General features: G+C 51.0%; 1 protein-coding gene across 1 annotated transcript in view; it reads right to left on the reverse strand.

Moving 5' to 3' along the window:
- Positions 1–72: 72 nt before the first annotated feature.
- Positions 73–18,170, reverse strand: part of LOC141962432 (uncharacterized) — a 28,992-nt gene continuing 10,894 nt past the window's right edge. The window contains exons 3-10 of the mRNA XM_074910568.1: positions 12,173–12,282; positions 8,346–8,435; positions 6,419–6,496; positions 5,561–5,686; positions 5,231–5,421; positions 4,734–4,843; positions 4,257–4,398; positions 73–3,823 (exon numbers count right to left, since the gene is read on the reverse strand). Of these exons, the coding sequence (XP_074766669.1) occupies positions 1,957–3,823; positions 4,257–4,398; positions 4,734–4,843; positions 5,231–5,421; positions 5,561–5,686; positions 6,419–6,496; positions 8,346–8,435; positions 12,173–12,282 (2,714 nt within the window). The 3' untranslated portion in view covers positions 73–1,956. The remainder of the gene's footprint in view (positions 3,824–4,256; positions 4,399–4,733; positions 4,844–5,230; positions 5,422–5,560; positions 5,687–6,418; positions 6,497–8,345; positions 8,436–12,172; positions 12,283–18,170) is intronic.

The raw sequence follows: 18,170 nt of genomic DNA on the forward strand, positions 1-18,170 counted from the left end.
TCAAGAGGGAAATGGAGACTCTGGTTCAGGTCAAAACAAACCATCACCACTATACAAAGCAAATCGCCTTTTAATACGTAACCAAATACAGGGCGTGAGTTTCAGGACATCTTTTTCTCCTCAGCATTATCCGTCTGCCAACAGCAATACAAAGAAATCACAAAGCGTAAAATGAGACACTGCCACAAAAATAGATGTTATGTGCACATACACAACGTATAAAGAGATAAGACAAGTAACAGAACACCAGGGGTTTGTCTTGGCCCCAATCAGTAGAGCCTGGCAGGGTGCCTCCTGCCCAAGGGCACCTTTTGCAGGACCAGGGGCCCTCGGCACCCCCCAGCCAGGGCCATGCACTGTTTCACATCGCCTGAATATGTGCCAGGACAACAAAGGCTGGTAAGCAGAGTCCATCTTGCTGCTTTTTGGGTCTGCTGCTTTGTAAGGCTCCGTACCACAGCCAGTCAGCTCCTTGCCCTGCCCTGGGCACTCCTCCAGGCCCCATTGGAAGGGTCTGGCCTGTTTCCAGGACCTCAACCCTTCCCGAGCCCCATCTTGCCCACAAGCAGCCCAGGGAGCCCCAGCACAGTGAGACAAAGCAGGGTATGAAGGAGGAGACCCAGGGAGATGAGGCCACCCCACACCAGGACACATGCAGGCTTGCTGCTGGGCTAGCCCTGCGCTAATTACCTGATTTTACTCACTTGGCAAACAGTATGTGGCTTAATACTGGTGTGAGGGGTGCAAGGGGGGAAAGGTGTGTAGGTCTCCAATAGCTCTGACAAACCTGCCAGATCTGGTCTTGAACCAAACCCTCTCCCCATCATTGCTTTTTCTGGGGGAGTTTACCTGACGGATCTGGGAGACTTTGCCCCACGGCGGAGAAAACAAAATAATTTCACACCTTAGGTTAAAAAATACAAAAGAAAGGTAACTCCACAAAGCGGCTATGCTCATCTTCAGGATGACAGTTTGAAGGTCACAAACTTGGTCCAAAGGGGAGAGGCAGACAACAGTCACTGCACCCCTTCCTACCTTTCCTTCTTGCTGCTTTGGCAAAACTACACCATCCTGAGCAACTGCAGGAGCAAACCCCATCATTTCTCCATCTAATGGCACTGCTAAGCACAGGAGAGGTAGGCAAGGACAAGCCAGTGACAAATCCAAGGGGAGCTTGGCTGGACCTTCCACACCCTGCTGCCCAGAAAGACCACAACAGATGCCCTGGAAAGGCTGCCAAAGAGCCCCCAAACCTGAGCTGCTTCTGGCTCACGCCCTCCACCTCCCACAAAGACCCTTCAGGTGCTGCTGAGCTTCTCAGAGTGGTTCGTAACATCCCCTTTTCTAAAGGAACTGGGTCACTAGGTGCTCAGGAGGAGATGGAGAGCACAGGAGGGAGGGAGCAAGAGCAGAGGGGCTCAGGCATGCTGAGGTGATGCAGAGGACTGAACAGCAACATGTCATGTGTGGTCCACACACATAGGTGATGAGGGGACCACACTGCATCGAGAAACTGCAATTCAGTGCCACATGCCTGTAAGGCAGCAGGTCCATCTGCAAGAGGCTGCCACGAGCAGAGAGCAGGGTGTCCTTCCTTGGACCCCAAGAGTCTGACATCTCCCCATGGGCATGGCCACATCTCCCTGAAAGACTTCTCATTGGGGGAAAAAAAAAACAACAAAAAACCAAACAACAAAGCAAAACCAAACCACACAAAACACTTCATCCTAGACTGCCTGAAAGCTCTGCTAGGGCACCTTGTTTCAGGCACTGGAAGACAAAATCCTGAGTGATCAGGAAGCTTGGGGCACCACTTGCAAGTGTACACAGCCAGGAGAGCTTGTAACTGCTAGTGGCTTTTCCAAGTGTGGCTTCACAGTGAGGTGCCCACCGACGATGCTGTGCCTGCATCCCCCGTAACACCCATCACTCCATCCGTGCGAGCTGGGGCACCCCTCAGGTCCTGCAGCCCTCACATCTCACCTTGAGCTGGACCTCGCAGGCACAGAGCGGCTGCCCGCCTGCAAAGGACTCCGATGGGAAGAAGCCAGGGCTCTGCTCAGAGGAGGGTAGTGGTCCTGCACCCACCTTTGCAGGGAGAGTTGCTGAGCACCTCAAAACCGAGCCCTGTGAGTAATGTGATACTCCAGGGTGGCTCTCACTGGGAGAAGGGAAAGTTCCCAGCTGCTGGGGAAGGGATAGTTTGGAGGCATCCCTAATAAAGTTGCCCTCGTGTCTACAAAGGCTATTTCCATACTGACACTCAGGCAGCACAACGTGGTCTGTCCAGTGGGTGCTGGGACCTGTGCTGGACCCCAGCAGGAGCCTGCTGTGCTGCACTGCACCTGCCCCACCACATCGCCAAGGAGAACCCCCAGTCTGCGGGAGCCATGGATGGCGCTGCACAAACCGCTTGTCCCCTTGGAGCACTGCCTGCTCCCCTTCCCAGGAAAAGCTGGGCTCAAGGTGGGGTATCAGGGGCTGCTCCAGGAAGCCACCATCCCCTGGAAGGTGGCTGACTCCTACGGGTGCTGATGCTTGTGCAGGGAGAGCAACCTCCTCATGATGGAGGTCCCCAGCCCCAGAGAACGAGGACTCATGCAAGCCCTGTGCAGGGCAAGGAGCAGGTTGGGAGGGCAGCAACCACAGCCCAGCCCCCTCGGGGCTCTCAGGGCTGCCAGCCAGCAGAGTTTGTGACTCCACATGTGTTCCTGCCACTTCCAGCTGTTTTGGAGCTACAGCCATCCAAGCCTCTGATGGGCAACCTCCAGAAGTGCTCTGACCCAAAGCATTGGCTGGGTTTGCCCGGACTGGGACATTATGCCACTGAGTCACTAGTGTGTTTGAGTGTAACAGAGGTGGGCAGCTTGAGCCCACCAGCTTGCACCTGGGCTGGATCTGATCACTAGGAATAGCGTTATCTATGGGAGCAGAGGTGGTGACTTCTCCTTGAAGCACCTGTCCCAGGTTTGCCAGCTGAAGTGCTACAGAGGATTTGCTGCTGGAGACTGGGACATCCAGAACAGTCCCCTCCACCAGCCCAGCCGAGTTAAACGAGACCTGCTGTTCTGGTTGAGCAGAGCTGACTTTGGATGTAATGGAGACTAGAGAAACCACAGCATCTTGGTCTTGTGCACCAGGTTCCTGGGACTCTGGTGGGGCTTGAAATACTGAATTAGTTGCCCAGCAGTGCTGGAAACGAGGCACAGCACTGTTTTCCTCATCACAGGGTGATGCTCTGCAGTTCAAGAAGTCCATGCTCTTCCCAGCATCCTCCCTGAGGAGCATCTGCTCCACAGAGGATGTCACCTCAGCACCCAGCCTCTTGCCAACCTCCTGAGCTGGTGGCTCCTCCTCTGCATCCAAGGTGAGCAAAGCCTCCTCCCACCGCTGCAGCTCTGCATTGTCCACGTTGAGGCTCTGGAGGGTCTGACAGATGTTTCCGTCCACCCCACTCTTCTCAAAGAGGGTTTCAATAATGACCAGGAGGGAGTTGCTGTCCTCCTTGGCATCACTGACTTCCTCATTCTGGCTCAGTCCATCAGGCTCAGTGATGAGATCAGGCAAGGAGAACTGGGGCACATTATCAGCGTGGGAGATGTATATGGATGCATCTTGCTTCATCATGGCCCCAAGAAGAGAGTTGGGGTCTACCGAGCGCTGCTTTGAATGGGAGTTTGCTTGTGTCTGCAACTCCTCCTTAGCCTGGAAGGAGTCCAGGAACCCGGGAAGATCATTCTCATACAAAACTGCTTCCCCTGTGGCAAAGCTAAAAGGCAGCTGTAGCTTTCTCTTCTGCAGATGTTCCTCCCCTTCTTCATTCCTTCAGTGTGGAGAGGGAAAAAAAAAGAAAACAAAAGATATGGAAACAGCATGAGCACCTCCTCTGGGCCCTGCAAAACCACCCTCCCAGCAGCAAAACTGCCCTGGATTTTCTGAAGAAAAGGGTGCTGGACTGGGCTGGCTACAATGCTGCTGATGGAAGACCGGGCTCTGGGGAGCCCACAGGGAGGTCTCCATGGCTCAGGAAAGGGCTGCATGTCCAGGGCTCACCCCAGGCAGGAGCAAGCATGTCCACAGCCACCTTCTCAGAGCCATTTCACGTGTGTCTCCCTGCTACAGGAGGGCACGTGCTACAAAGTGCCAACCGTGCAACCCAACCACCCTTCCCTCCACTCTCATTGTCTCCATGCGCCTTGGGCAGCCCCATGGCCACCCAGGCCAAGAGCAGGTGAAGGCAGCCTAGCAATACTCACGACAGGGCTCGCTGCTGGGCAATGATGCAGTCGGGCTTGCCCGCTCTGTACACCAGCCGGGCATTGGCCTGCACCCACACCCAGCCACCCTTCTTGGTCAGCAGCCGGAAAACTGTAAGCCCGCTCTCCCCCGTCTTCATCACTGGGGCAGAGAGAGAAGAGAGGCAGCACAGACACGGTAGCTCCACCAGGGCAGACAAGTGGCACATGCAAGATGCCACAAGGTTCTTGCACATGGGGGCAGAAGAGGGATGCAGGCCAGCACACAATGCCATGTGCAGTGCTGTCCCGCTGCCAGCTCCCCGAGCAGGTAATACCCAAGAGGGGAGAGCCTTTAGCACAAAGCTGCTCCACAGACGGCCCAAAGAGCAACAGTACTGGCACAGCCAGAGCTGCACCAGTGCCGGGAAGCCATGAGAGCCCCCAAAAACACACCGCCCCAGCCAGTGCTGCTGCTCCCCCCACCCCAGCACTCACTTCTCACGTGGTTCTCTGCGCAGTGCATCATGTCAGCCGCGTGCACAAACTGGTACCCGGACCCCCTCCTGCACAGCTCCGTTTCTGTGTACCCCAGGACAACCTTCCCCCTGGAAACAGTGAAGAAACCCCATGACACCAAGGATCTATCCCCCAGTTGCATCTCCCCCACTGGCCAGACACGATCCGATCCCCTGCCCAGCACCCAGGCAGCAATACAAAGCCTTCCACTGTGGGTGGTGCAACTCTCCATGCCAGGCTGAGCTGCATCCCCTCTTCCACAAAACCACCCTGTGCTGGGTTTTCTGGGCTAAAACACAGCAGCCAAGAAGTGCTGGTGCCCAGTTAATCCGCTCCCTGTGTTACTGGGGTACAGCAGACAGACAAAAGCAGACACCTTGCCATGGGAGTTGGGTCAGAAGCACCCTGCTCCCATGCCTCTGGTTTTCTGTCTAGCACCAGGGATTTTGCCACGGGGAAGATGAGAGATGCCCTACCGGGAATCACAGGCCATGGGAGTGAAATCCAGCTTGTGCTTTGTCTGGAAGATTAGCGTCTTGGTCTGAAGCTCCAGGATGGAGAGAGGCTGGAGGACAGTTGCGATGGCAAAGAGAGCTAGCGGGGACCTGTCTGATGCCTTCTTCTGCTGCCCGAGAAGGAATTTCAAGCGCCCACGGAAATTCAAAGCCTTGGAGGGGATTAGTAGATGTGGGTGTGAAGCAAACAGGGTGATGGGAACTGGCTGTGCTCCCAGCCCTACGAGACACAACTGGCCCCTAGGGAACACACAGGGGGCAGAGGGGTGTCCTGGTGTGGGGCTGCGTTACCAGAAATCCTGAGGAGTTATCCAACAAGCAGCGGAAGCGGCAGGTGAAGCTCCTCTCCACGAAGGAGGGCTTCTCAAGGTGGAGGCGTTGTGGGCTGGACACAGTGCTGCATCCATCCAGCAGCAGCTGGTCGGCCGGAAAGGCTGGGAAATGAAAGGGAAAATGAAGCCAAAGGGTGGTGAGGCCCTGGCAGAGGTTGCCCAGAGAAGCTGTGGCTGCCCCCTCCCTGGAAGGGTTCAAGGCCAGGTTGGACGGGGCTTTGGGCAACCTGGACTAGTAGAAGGTGTCCCTGCCCATGGCAGGGGTTGGAACTAGGTGATCTTTAAGGTCTCTTGCAACCCAAACCATTCTATGATAAGCTTTCCAAGCTGCACACCTTGAACTCACAGCCTTGCAGACCTGCTCCTGGTGGAGATTTTGCTGCTCAAACCCATGATCTTCACAAAATGGGTGAGACCTTGCCATGGGAAATTATCAGTTCACGATAGTTTCTGGTTCCCTGGCCTCTCAGGAGAAAGACAACAAGCCACCCCCACTGAAATAAATAGGGTTTCAAACACTGAAAAGAAAAAGGTTTGGGATAAGTGTCCCCATCCCTCCAGCACAGCGAAAGACAGCACGTCATTGCTGTTGGTGGCTTTTGGCGAAACGTGGCTGTTCCAACCCCCAGGATGATTGCAAGTCCCAGAGGGAGGTTTATGGGATGCTCCTCAGTAAAGGGCTGTGCTTAGTGGCTATAAATGCCACCAGGAGGGCTTTCCAGCATGGGATGGCCATGCAGAGGAGGCTGGCTGGTCCCCAGGAGTCTCCCTGGCACTCACCATTGGCAGCATGCTGGGTGCTGCCAGATGCTGGGGCCTGGTGCAGCTGGCAGCGGAAAGCAGCTCTGTCATCCGCGTGGATCAGCTCGTACACGCTCTGGTAGATGAGATCCGACTGGAAGGACAGGGAAGAGGGGTGTCAACTCCTGCCCAGCCTGGCAGAGGTGTCTGGAGGAGGACACAGCAGGAGGCTTTCCTTCGCAGGTAGCAAAAGTGCAGCAACTGAGTGTGAAGAAACAGGCAAATGCAGCCAGCTTTGTGTGCCACATGGAGAGCAAGGACCAGGAATCATCTGCTTTTTTAGGCTCAGGAAGGACAAAAAGGGAGCAGAGAGGAAGTCTGCCTGGGAAAGTCATGGGAATGGCTCAGAGGCTTCTAGAAGCAATAGAAATGGCGATGTCTGAGTAACCCTGGCTGCTCAGGACTGCCACGCTTCCCATTTCCCCACTGTCCTCTGGCTGTAGCTAAGCAGAGCTTTCCAGCCTGTTCCACACAACAGCAAGGCTGAGGTTCCCCTGGAGTCACCCAGCTCTTCCAAGGATGTTCCACCCTGGCTCTGGCTCCTGATCCTTAACCCCAGCCCAAGAAAAATGTTCGAACTCCAGCTCCCTCCCCTGCCACAGGAGCCCCTGTGCTTTGGGAAGCTTTACTCCCTATCTGCAGGGTGAATGCTGCAGCCGTGTCATTTGCCTAGTAGGTCTTAACTTCTAGTATCTTCTTGGAACCAAGTTCAGATGCAGCACCAGAAAGGGCTGTGGGTTGTCAGAGGGGAATTTGCAGGGTACAGATTGCCCGTCTGCAACAGCATGCAAGATCTCTTGTGTTGCCACCCTGAGTCTTCTGCAAATAAGCAGTTTTGTTTCTTCCACAGGATCAGTGTAAAAAATAATGTCAAGGTTGATCAAAACATTTTCACCAAGCCATCTTTTTTTTTTTTTTTTTCCATGCTTATGCAGGGAGATTTGCTGTTTTAAAAAGGTTTTTGTAGGTTTGTTTTTTTTTTTTACTCCAGAACCATGGGAATCTATACCCCAGTGCAAGCCATCTTCCTTTAGTGGGCCACCAGGAAAGACAGACATGCTGATACTGGGCTGAATGGCTGGCCACACAGCAGAAAACACCAGAAAGCTCTCATACCACCTGCTTCCCAACACAGCCCCCTTCTTCTAGGGCCATGCCTTAGACTAGCCTTGCCCGTCCCAGTCCTGAATACTGTGGTGGTCAGCATGGTCCTGCCAAGCCCACGGGCAGCTCAGGATACTGACTGCCATGTCCCTGCCCTCAGAAACATGCCAGAGCAGAACCTCCTGCTTAACCAGATATACAGGTACTTTGAGAAGACCACTCACTGCAAGACAGCTGTTTTGACTTGGGCCATCAGCCCACAAGGATCCCAGTGAGCTGGGAAAGGGTGCAAAGAGAGGACAAAGAAGAAAACACATCAGTCTCTGCAGGTGCACCAGGAATCCATGCAATGAAATGGGTTTGGCAGCCTCCCAGGCCTCCCGTTGACTCAGTCCTTTGGCCAAAAGAGCTGGACATCAAGGAAATCTGAGGTAACAGGGTTGATGTGGGGAGAGACCTGCTTTTCCTTCACATCCTGTGTAACACATGGTACTCCAGGGCACTGATACCGCTCACCAGCGAGATACCCTTGGCCCTCTGTGAGAGCACATATGCCCAGCAGCATGATACAAGAAGATTCTCACACCCCTCTTACACACTAAGACAAGAGGATACAGAGCTTGCCATTGCTCAGCTTGCATCTGTTCCTACTAAAGTCACAAGCATGCTTGTTGGCTTTCACAGCCCCCAGAGAACATAACTCATTTGAAAACATACATCAGAAATGACCCAGGGAAGCTGGGAAGGGAGAAAAAAGCCCTAGCATGGCTATCACAGCACCTCCTTCCCAGACCTGGGCTGCATCTGTCTGTTCACAGCCAGGAAAAAACAGTACCCACCTGATGAAATCCCAGATAGTCCTGCACAGTAGGGGAGATGTAGAAGATGTAACCATCTCCGGTCACCGCAATGACAAATCCATTGAGTGCCTGAAAGCAGAAATTGGGCCCAGAGTTACTCTCTCTAGCTTCAATCCAGCTGCTGAAAGGTGGACTTCTCCAGGTGTTTCTTCAGCATTCAGGGACAGGAGGGACCTTCTTCATGAAGAACAAACTCCACAAAAAAGAAAGCACCTTGTGACCGTGCAAGACTTAAACCTGATCGGTTGTTTTGTTGTTTGTGGGGTTATTTTCTTCAATGTTAGCATGAGCAATGATCCAAGGTGGACTGACCACTTTTTCTAGATCCATCATTGAAGCCATCTCACTGCAGGGCAGCTCCTGCATCAGGAGGGACCAACTAAGGAGAGGTTTCATGGAGGACCTAGTGTTAGTTACCTCCTCTCTAGCTGTACCAGCTGGTATAGCTGTACTCTCTTCTGGGGCTCTGGTTTTCTCTAACAAACCTGCCTACATCTTCAGTAACAGGCAGCAACAAGCAGCGTAGAGGGAAGGAGGACTGCTCTGAGCCATGCAGGAGCGTGGTGACTCCATGATGAGCCTAGCATCAATTCAAGCATACTGAAACCTTCAGAGATAGTAACCAAACTGCAGTCAGCCCCTGACCTGGACCTATTTATCTACTCATTCATTTTAAGGATGAGCTCCAAAGACACTCTGGGCCTTGCTCCTCACCCTGAACTTTACATTTAGGACATTATACAAGCTTATTTCTGCATTTCTGTATGTCTTCTCCCTACACTTACTCCAATGACCCCCCAAAACCCTGCCTTTTAATCCTTAGCACCCGAGGACACTGCTGTCCCCTGGACTCATGCTCTCAGCTCCAAGGGTACATGAACAACTCATCACAAAGTACATGAAGTAAGAGCAAGTCTAGTCACCAGTATCAAAGACAGTAATACAGCTAAAAATGACACCCACCTTGAAAGCAAAAGAGGTAGAAAAATCTGGAAACTCAGATCCTAGATTTGTGAAGGCCCTGACTACATATCTGTGATGCCTGACATGGCGCACCCTGGTCATTATAAGCATGCAAACATCTTTGAGGAGGCAACAGTTTCATATTCTCATTTGTTTCCCATTACATAAGACCACAACCTCTTCTCATTTAATTTTGTTCTTGTTCCTGACAAGCATCTTAAAAGCAATGGGACCTTGAAATGTTTGTCAAGAACAAGCCCTGTTGCCCCTTAAATACATCCTGGCATTGAACTGCCACTGTGAGATACCATACTGGGAAAATTATTCTCCTCTTGTCAATGTCCTAGATGACAGAAGATAAGGCTTTAAACACAAAACCCCCAAATCTCTATTAAAGATATCTTTGTGCTCACACCATCTGTCAACTTCACTCCTCTCCTTTGCACTCCACAATTATATATGTACGTTCTGCAACTAAATCCATACCCAACTGGTAGTTCCTTGCTTGAAAAAGACCAAACCCACACCAAATTAGAGAAACGATTCCAAAACTATGGAGATCATGGCTGCGGTGGAGGGAGGGAGGGGAGCTGACGCATCTAGTGAGTACCCACAAAAAGAGGCAAGATGAAAATTCAGAGATATTTGGTGACCATTTCAGGTTGATTTTCTTCAAAAGGAAAGTACTGCAGTAGATAGTAATTCTTGCCCCCTGCTTTTGTCTGTAATATATTTAATTTACTAGTGAATAGAAAGAGATAAATTAGGAAAAGAAAACCCTGAATGGAAGTCTGTGTTTAATCAAGACATGGGCAGAAGTTTCAGCAGATCTCATCAGCATCAGGCTAGGACCTGTCACAAATACAGACTCTGCCCTCACTGCCCAACTTAGCCACGCTGAGCTGGCCCTTGGTGAGACCATTGGGACATGCTGTTTGCTTGAGACCAGGCTGGAGGGAAGGGTCCAGCCACCCATGCTGCTCCTTTGGCCCTGCTCACCCTCTTCCCCCATGCAAAGAGGAGGCAGGAGTAACCAACCAACACAGCTCAAGCATTTGCCCATTTAGAGTGACACTCTAAGGCTCCCATGGGCTGGCTTTTTTTAGTAACTTGGATTATTTGAAAGGCTGATGGATTGAGCATGTTGCCAGATATTGTACAGATCCAACCCCTTTCCTTTGTGTGCTGCAGCCCCTCAAGGGGCCTTGAGTCAGAACTTTCTGCAAGTGACAGTATCTGATTAAAATGCTCTTTGAGGAGAAAAGAAAAAAAAGAAGTATCAGGCAGCTCAGCCAGGGGATTTCTGTCACATTAGCACCTCACAAGATCTCCAGATGCCTTCAATCACCCAAGGCTGATAATGCTCTGGTGGCTCAACAAATTGCCATCATACGGTCCAGCTCAAACCCCCAGAGAGCACTCAAGAGCAGCTCCGTCATGGGACTGGGCAACCACAGGGTCCCTCCTGGCTATCACATTATTCCAACTGTTCCTCCGTGACTTGCACTTGCAGACAGCTGAGAGCACTCCTGGGAGTGAGGCCCACAAGGGGGACCATGTGGCCCAAGCTTCACTGCCAAAAGTCACATTGGTCTCCCAGGAGTCACCACCTCAGCAAAATCCCCTGTGGGGGCTCCTGCTGGGGCTCTGTGGGCATTCAGTTAAGGCTGTGAAGCAGCAGGGTTGAAGGCACCGGAGTCAGACTTTAAGGAGAGCCAAGTATTTATCTGCTTTTGTTTGGAGAGGTGGAAAAAGGAAGAAGAGAACTCAAGGCCCAGAAAGCACAGACATATGCGATATCAAGAACACAGCTATGGAATGATTAAAGGTCTTGCACAGACTTGCCCTGCAGCCCGAAGGAGCAGCATGTTTTAAATGAGATGCCTAGATGTTTATTCAGCAACGGGGCTTTCCATGGACCCTTTCTATCCCATTTTGTTCCAGTTTACATTTATAAATTGCAGCCCAAGCAAACAGCATCGTGGCCAGATGATTCACCAGCTCCTTTTTCTCCAAAATTCAGCGAGAGCTATCTCATTAGACACTCTCTGGCCTTTCTACAAAGCAAAGCTCCCACCACGCATTGAATTTTTTCACCACTGTCTCCCAGATCCACCTTCCTTTCTTTTCTCTCCCTCAATCTTCAAACTGAACCTGAGCTTTTTCCATCCCAGGCAGGATGTGAACTCATGCTAGGGTCCTCATGCAGTGCCCCAGAGAGGGCAAACATGTTTTCTCCTGCAGTGATCATTATTTTCCTCTTGGCATTTACTAGCACACAAGGAGCCTGCCACCTGAGAGACCAGTCAGGGATCATTCCCTGCACTGCTGTATGATAGCCTTGCACCCTATTGGTCGGGATTTACAAACCTGTGCATGTAGGGTCCATGAGCTGTAGCGGGTTCCAAAGGAATATGCCAGCTTTGGGCTCAGTGACAGCCAGCACCTGCAAGCCACAGGCACAAGCAGCACCCAACACCTTCACAAGAAGAACACAACTCACCACCCCAAGCTCTGCTCTGTTCACAGATGCAGCTTACAGCACAGAGCTGCTGCAGTGTAACCAAAGTGGTAGCAAACTGCAGTGTGGCGTGCAAGGGAATGGTGGGGACTGGGACCCATCCCACCCAGTCAATGTCGCTGGTCCCTGTCCCAGGGTGCTCAGTGCCTGTTGAAATCACAGCGAAGCAGCCCCTGGCAAGGCAGGATCTCCTCTTGCTCCATAGGTAGGACCTCATGCTCCATAGCTGCTGTATGGTTGAGCAAACATGGGTCAGTCGTTATGTCCAGTGGATTACGGAAGCCAAGAGAAGACCCCAAACGACCGAACTATGGCACAATACCTGGAGCAGCAGTTCCCCCTCAGAAAACAGCTCTCTGTTGACCTGCAGGTCCATTTGTCTGTTCCCTCCTGGGGCTCTGGGCACACAGTCACCAACGTCCGTAGCTGTGGCTGAGAACAAGAGGGCAAGAAATCAGCACAGAAGGCGCAAGCCAGGAACCTTCCCACCCCAGCGCTGCTCAGGCACAGCTGCACCGTGCTACCCAGTGCCCAGGGACCCTCCTCAGAGGAAGATGAGAACAATGGTAGCTGAAGCAGACACCCTTTACAGAGCCATCCCCAACTTGCCCAATGCTTCCTCCAAGAGATTATTTTCCCTGTTTGGTCCTATTTCTATGAAACCTTACTTCTGCCAAGGTCTGAGGCAGACACACAAAGGATAGAGGGGAGATTAATATTTTTAGGCTGCCCAGGCTAGAAAACACCAACCAACACAGCAAGAATTCTTCATATTAGAGCCTGGTAGAGCTGGTGTTGGCTTCAAGCTGCCACAGTGCCACAGTGTTGGCTTTCCTGCCCTTCAGAGCTGATGAAAGGCAGTGGCAAACCCTCCCAAGCCATGTGAGATGCACCTCAGCAATATTTTTAATCCCTTCTACCTTTGGCTGCTCAGAAGTAGATCAGAGGGTTGGTGGCCACAGCACTCCTAGTGAGACACCTAAGCAGCTCTCTGCTCCCAGAACTCACTGCCATGACCTCCCCATGCTGTCTCATGCTTCCTTGCTAGATGCCTTCAACACAACACCCATGGGTTTAGCCAACATGAAACCTCCTGCCCCAGTTGCAGGACCTCAAACATCATGGAACACACAGAAAAGAAGTTATTCAGGGAACAGGAATGAGGATGGCAGCTCCTGGGGACATCCCCAGTGTGGTACATCATCTGCTGGGGAATTATCCTTGAAAAACCTCAGTCCAAACTCGGCTTCCAACAAAAGGACAATTTTCAAGGCATGTTTTTGTGCCAACTCGACCAAAAACCTACAGGAAAACCTCAAAGCAGCTCCCGTGTAAGAATCACCCCACCTCTGTGAGCTCCTGCAGCACCCCAAGGTTGGACAGAACTCGTACACCCCGTGCACAGCCACATCCTGGCAGAACATCGCTGCCTGCCCCATCAGAGCCCTGGGTTTCTGATGGTGCTGCATGACCTTGGCTGGATCCAAAGGGAAAAGGCCTTCTGAATTTGAGGGAGCAGTAGGAAGTGAGGAAAAACCCCAAACCATCCCAAGTCTGACCACACATTTAATTTTCTCCATGGTAGAAGCTCTTACCTCACCACTGAAAGGTTTTAAATGTTTGGGTTTTCTCCCCCCAGTAGCACCAAGTTCAAAGCCAAAAGAATTCCAATCCTAAAAAAGTTTCATCTGAAACTGCTGATATGAGACATTTTGCTTTTCATCAAACTATCAATATGTAAAAGCATTTTCCCTGACAGAGCTGCATGTTTGTATTAAACAGTCTGAGGTCAAAACATCACTCAGATCTATTTACATGTGGAGTTGAGTGACAACAAGCACCCACCCACACAGGTGTTCAGCAACTAGGCACATGGTTAAAGATAATTACCTGAAGGTCTTGCTTAAGGTGACGCAGAGGAGCCAACTGTTGCAGTCACACAGGTTTAAATACAAGTCAAGAGGATGCTCTGAGCCCATTGAGCAGAACTCACCTCGATCTCTATCGCTGATAGAACTGGGCTTCTTCAGCCTCCCCTGAACCTTGAGCGCTCCTTGAAGATGCTCAGGCCACAGTTGTGTCTTCTGCCCTTTCCATCCTGCACCATCACTTGCTGGAGGAAAGCCCAGGTTGTGGGGAACTCCCCCAGGACATGCCTTCCTCTCCCTGACAGCTCCCCACCAGGTCAGTTAAGCCCACACCACAAATCTGCATTGCCCCCCACATAATCTCCCATTCCCATTTCTGCAGGCGACAACCCTCTGCACAGACACTTCCCAAACCAGCAAGAGGTAGATCAGCCAGGCCAGGGGATACAAGACCTCCAGGAAAGGTTGGGGAAGGTGAGGTTCAACACCAGGCAAGCAGTCACTGGGCTGTTTGCTCATCGGTCAAGAAAAGGCACGTCCCCAGGAGTTTCACAAGGCAGGTTTGAGGCAATCACCAAGCAAAAAGCCTCCTCACATGACTGCCAAGTGATCCCCAATGAAAAACTTCCAAAGCCCATCTGGACTACGGGTATGGCTTCAATTTGCACATGATGGAGCGAAATAGTTTCAAAATGAAACACTAAAATTTAAAAAAAGAATCAATTCTTTTGAAGGGCTGAATCCCCTCTAAAGCATTGAAATGAGGCAAGCTGGCGGGGAAATCAAAAAATAAACCAAGTTCTTCCAAAACAAAGCTCTAAAAGGGCAGAGAGTGTTTTGAAGGATGCATGTCCCAAGAGCACATTGTCTTCAGCTCTTTGACAGTGTCTACTAGCAGCATCTTCAGGGAGAGCTGCAACAAGCTGGGGAGAGCAAACACTTATTTGCTCATTTTGTGCTTTCCAGCAAAATAATTTCTTCCAACTCCCCCACTGATCTTAGCAAGGGGCTTTTAATCTCCCATCAGAGATGCTCACTCCCCCTACTCTGAAACACAGAATGGTCCATTTCTGCACAGCTGAGCTAGAAAATCCTGCAGAATCTATCTCCTGTGGGAGACACTATGATGACCTGGCATGGGGAGAAGGCCTGGAGCACAAAGAGGGTAGAAAACCAAAGAGATGGAGTCTGCCAACTGCTTTGCCACCAAGCATCACTGCACCGAGGTTGCAAGGTCCCTAACTGCAGAGCATGGATTGTAACTGGTGCTTCTAAGTATTGGTGGTGTAGAGCAGCTGGTGTCACATCCAGCCCAATCCTCACCATCCACATGGCCAGAGGCCAAGGAGATGCTGAGGCCAGTGCATGAGGCAAAATATTTACATGGCGCCCTCCAACCAAAATAATCCAGCAATGTGTGACATGAGCTCCCCTTACTTTCATTATCACTTCAATACCTGCAGCCCAGTCTTGATCTTGCAGAAGGCTTCTCTGCTTCAAGACACAGCCACCCTGCTGGGTGGCTTTGCCAGTGATGGAGTGAGCACCCAGCAGACGGGCAGGGCTGAGGCTGCTCTCAGAAGCTGCAGTCCTTCCTCAGCAGTCTAGATGATCTGGAGACTTCTTGCACCCATTTTCAGGTGATAACTCTTCACATTCAAACATGTCAACACTGGGTGTCCTCCTCAACGAATAATTTGGGAGGAAAGCATCCCTGTGGCTTTCCCCCTCCAAAGAGGTCTCTGAACTCATCCTCAGTCAAATTGCCAAGAATCACAGGGGCTGGATGGGAGCAACCCCAAAGGATGCCTGAGTACATCCAGAGGACTCCAGGCCCATGTAACCACCAGGGGTACAGACGCTATTCCCAGTTACTTTTTGACTCAGAAAGGAAAAAAAATAAAATCCTTTTAATCCAAGTGCAGAAAAAAACTCCCACCCCATCTGCAACATGAGTAACCTCATGGGAGGGAGGGATGACTCCTGAAACATCCCCCATTTGCTTGAGACAAGTTTTTAGTCTCTGGGGGATTTCACCAGCACATAAATCCATGCTCACCAGAAACAACTTGCAGTATGATCACACCATGACAGGCAACACTGGTTCTGTCTCCTGATGACATGGGGTGGTGGCTTGAAGTCTCTTCCCCTCCCACTGGCCCCTAATGCAGCTGGGCAAGGGTGACGCATCAAGCGTCTCCAGGACATGCTGTGACTCCAGAGCAGAGCCTGCAGCAAGGTCAAGCTGGAGCCAGCACTACCAGGAGCAGAGAGGACTGACAGCCAGGGTTCTTCATGCCAGCAGAGCAGGCTACGTGATGGGGAGATGCCACCCCTCAGCATCCCACCAAGAGGCCCTCAGCCTGCTGAAGGCATGTCTCCAAGGGGCTGCTGGCTAAGAGGCAGTGAAAACAATTGATGGCAAGAAGAGGAGATCCCTGTATGCTGCAAGGCAGGAGAAAACAGCTGCCAAGCCATGTTAAAAGCTGGCTAGTTTACCCCCCATTTGAGAGACTTGTTGTAATGGACCACTACGTGTTGAGACACGCTTCTGCACAAAGCAGCTGAGACCACAGTTAATGGGATTAAAACAGGTCCAACATGTATACAAGTTATAATATACCCACAGTAAAAGAAATAACTATAGACACAAGGACAATGCACATTTTCTGCTTGTGCCCAGCTTTTTCAGTCTCCTGCTCTGAATCTTTGAGAATGGGAATGAATTCAAGGTTATAAAGACCATGACAAAAGTGATCTGCAGTTACTAGACAAATTCTAGGCATTTGCTGAAGCAATTTGGTGATCATTTATATTTTCAAAGTGCTGGGATAAAGGCTATTGGTGTGTAATGTTAAAGACAGGCGGGACAAATCCAGCTCTGTCCTGATCCCCTAACACCAGTCAGAGCACTGGCAGAAGCTTCCTGCTGCTGGAGCAATCCCCCAAAGACTGTAAAGGTTTGATTCAAAAGGAAGCCAGGGGAGATGTCATCCAGGAGCAGTAACATTTTCAGCATTAATGAATCAGGATGTGTCCTGTTTGTCCCCAAGAGCATCCCTTTCGGTTGGCTTTCTTGCATTTGCAAGGAGGTTTCTAAACTCTGCAGTGTGGAAGAAAGACCTCAAGCGTGAGAAAGCAATCTAATCTCCCCACTTTTTACTCATCACATTCACCAAGAAAAACAAAGCAATGCAGCCATAAAGGCTAACATGTCCCTTGACTCTGGCATGGTTTTGTCACAAAAAAAAAAAAAGAAGAGTTATTGGTAAAAAAGTCCTGGAGTCAGTTCTGCTCTCATGGACTGAGTTACACCAGTGGGAAATGACAGACTTCGACCACGGCAAGCATTTCTCTTTGAACAGACTCCAGAGATGCCTGGCATCAAGAAAACAGGAGCTCCCAGTTCTTGCAGCAACACCAAGCCATGTGCACCATTTTCCTCTTGGACCTGATCCCAAACCCTGTCAAATTAGCACCAACCTTTGCCTCAGCTGTTTAACAAAGGCATTGTGCCAAGCATTGTGCTCATGCCATCCAAGTAAAACAGGCAAGTGCCAAAACCACAGATTATAAACCTATTAGAAAAAGTCACCCAGTGTTTTTCTGAGGAGCACAGAAATGCCCAGGGGAGCACTGGCAGCTCTGATGCCCATGCCAACCCCTCCAACCTGCTGCAGCTGCAAGCGCTCCTGCACAGTCCTGCAGAATCTTGCCCAGGGAGGGATTTAAGCTTGACTCCTGTCACTGCATCAGTTAACTTCAGGTCCAGACCTCTGTAACTCCAGCCCATGATAACAGCAAACAAGTAGATGAATAAAAAAGCTAATTTAATGCTGACTGCATTGAGGGAACCTGGTGAAACCTGCAGTCATCTGCCTGCAGCAGAGCATTTCACACTTGCACAAAGAAAGGCAGACCAACCCCCTGCTCAAGCAGGGTCAGCCAGCACAGGCTTCCCAGGACCATGAGCAGTCCCCAGCACAGACAGGGATCTTGAATCTAACTTTTATAACTGCATCAGTGCAGGGACAAGTAATGTCTAAGACTGTTGGTGGGAAGCATGGATGTTGGAGGACTCATCTTGCCCTCCTCCACAGGCAGGAGAATGGAGACCCACCAGGACTCCAGCTCCCATGGCGGCAGGACCATGCCACCCAGCACATCCTTGTGGGATCCATCTCTGCACTGGTAATGCTAGTGCTCAAATGCTTGCCTGCAAACAGCACATCTAGGCCTTAGTGTGGAGCTAAGAGGCTGCCATCATGGCTGAAAGGTAGCAGTCAGGGCCACTTGGACCTGGCACCAAGATGAACTCTTGCTCAGCACTGACCAAACAGAAGTTCCCATCACAGCTGTCTGGAGAGCTCAGGGGAAAGGCTGCATCATGCAAGACCTTCACCATGTTCATCCTGAGTATACTGCAACCCTGAAATGGGAGCAATCTAAAAA

Source organism: Athene noctua, chromosome 7 (assembly GCF_965140245.1).
Source record: "Athene noctua chromosome 7, bAthNoc1.hap1.1, whole genome shotgun sequence".
Lineage (NCBI taxonomy): Eukaryota > Metazoa > Chordata > Aves > Strigiformes > Strigidae > Athene > Athene noctua.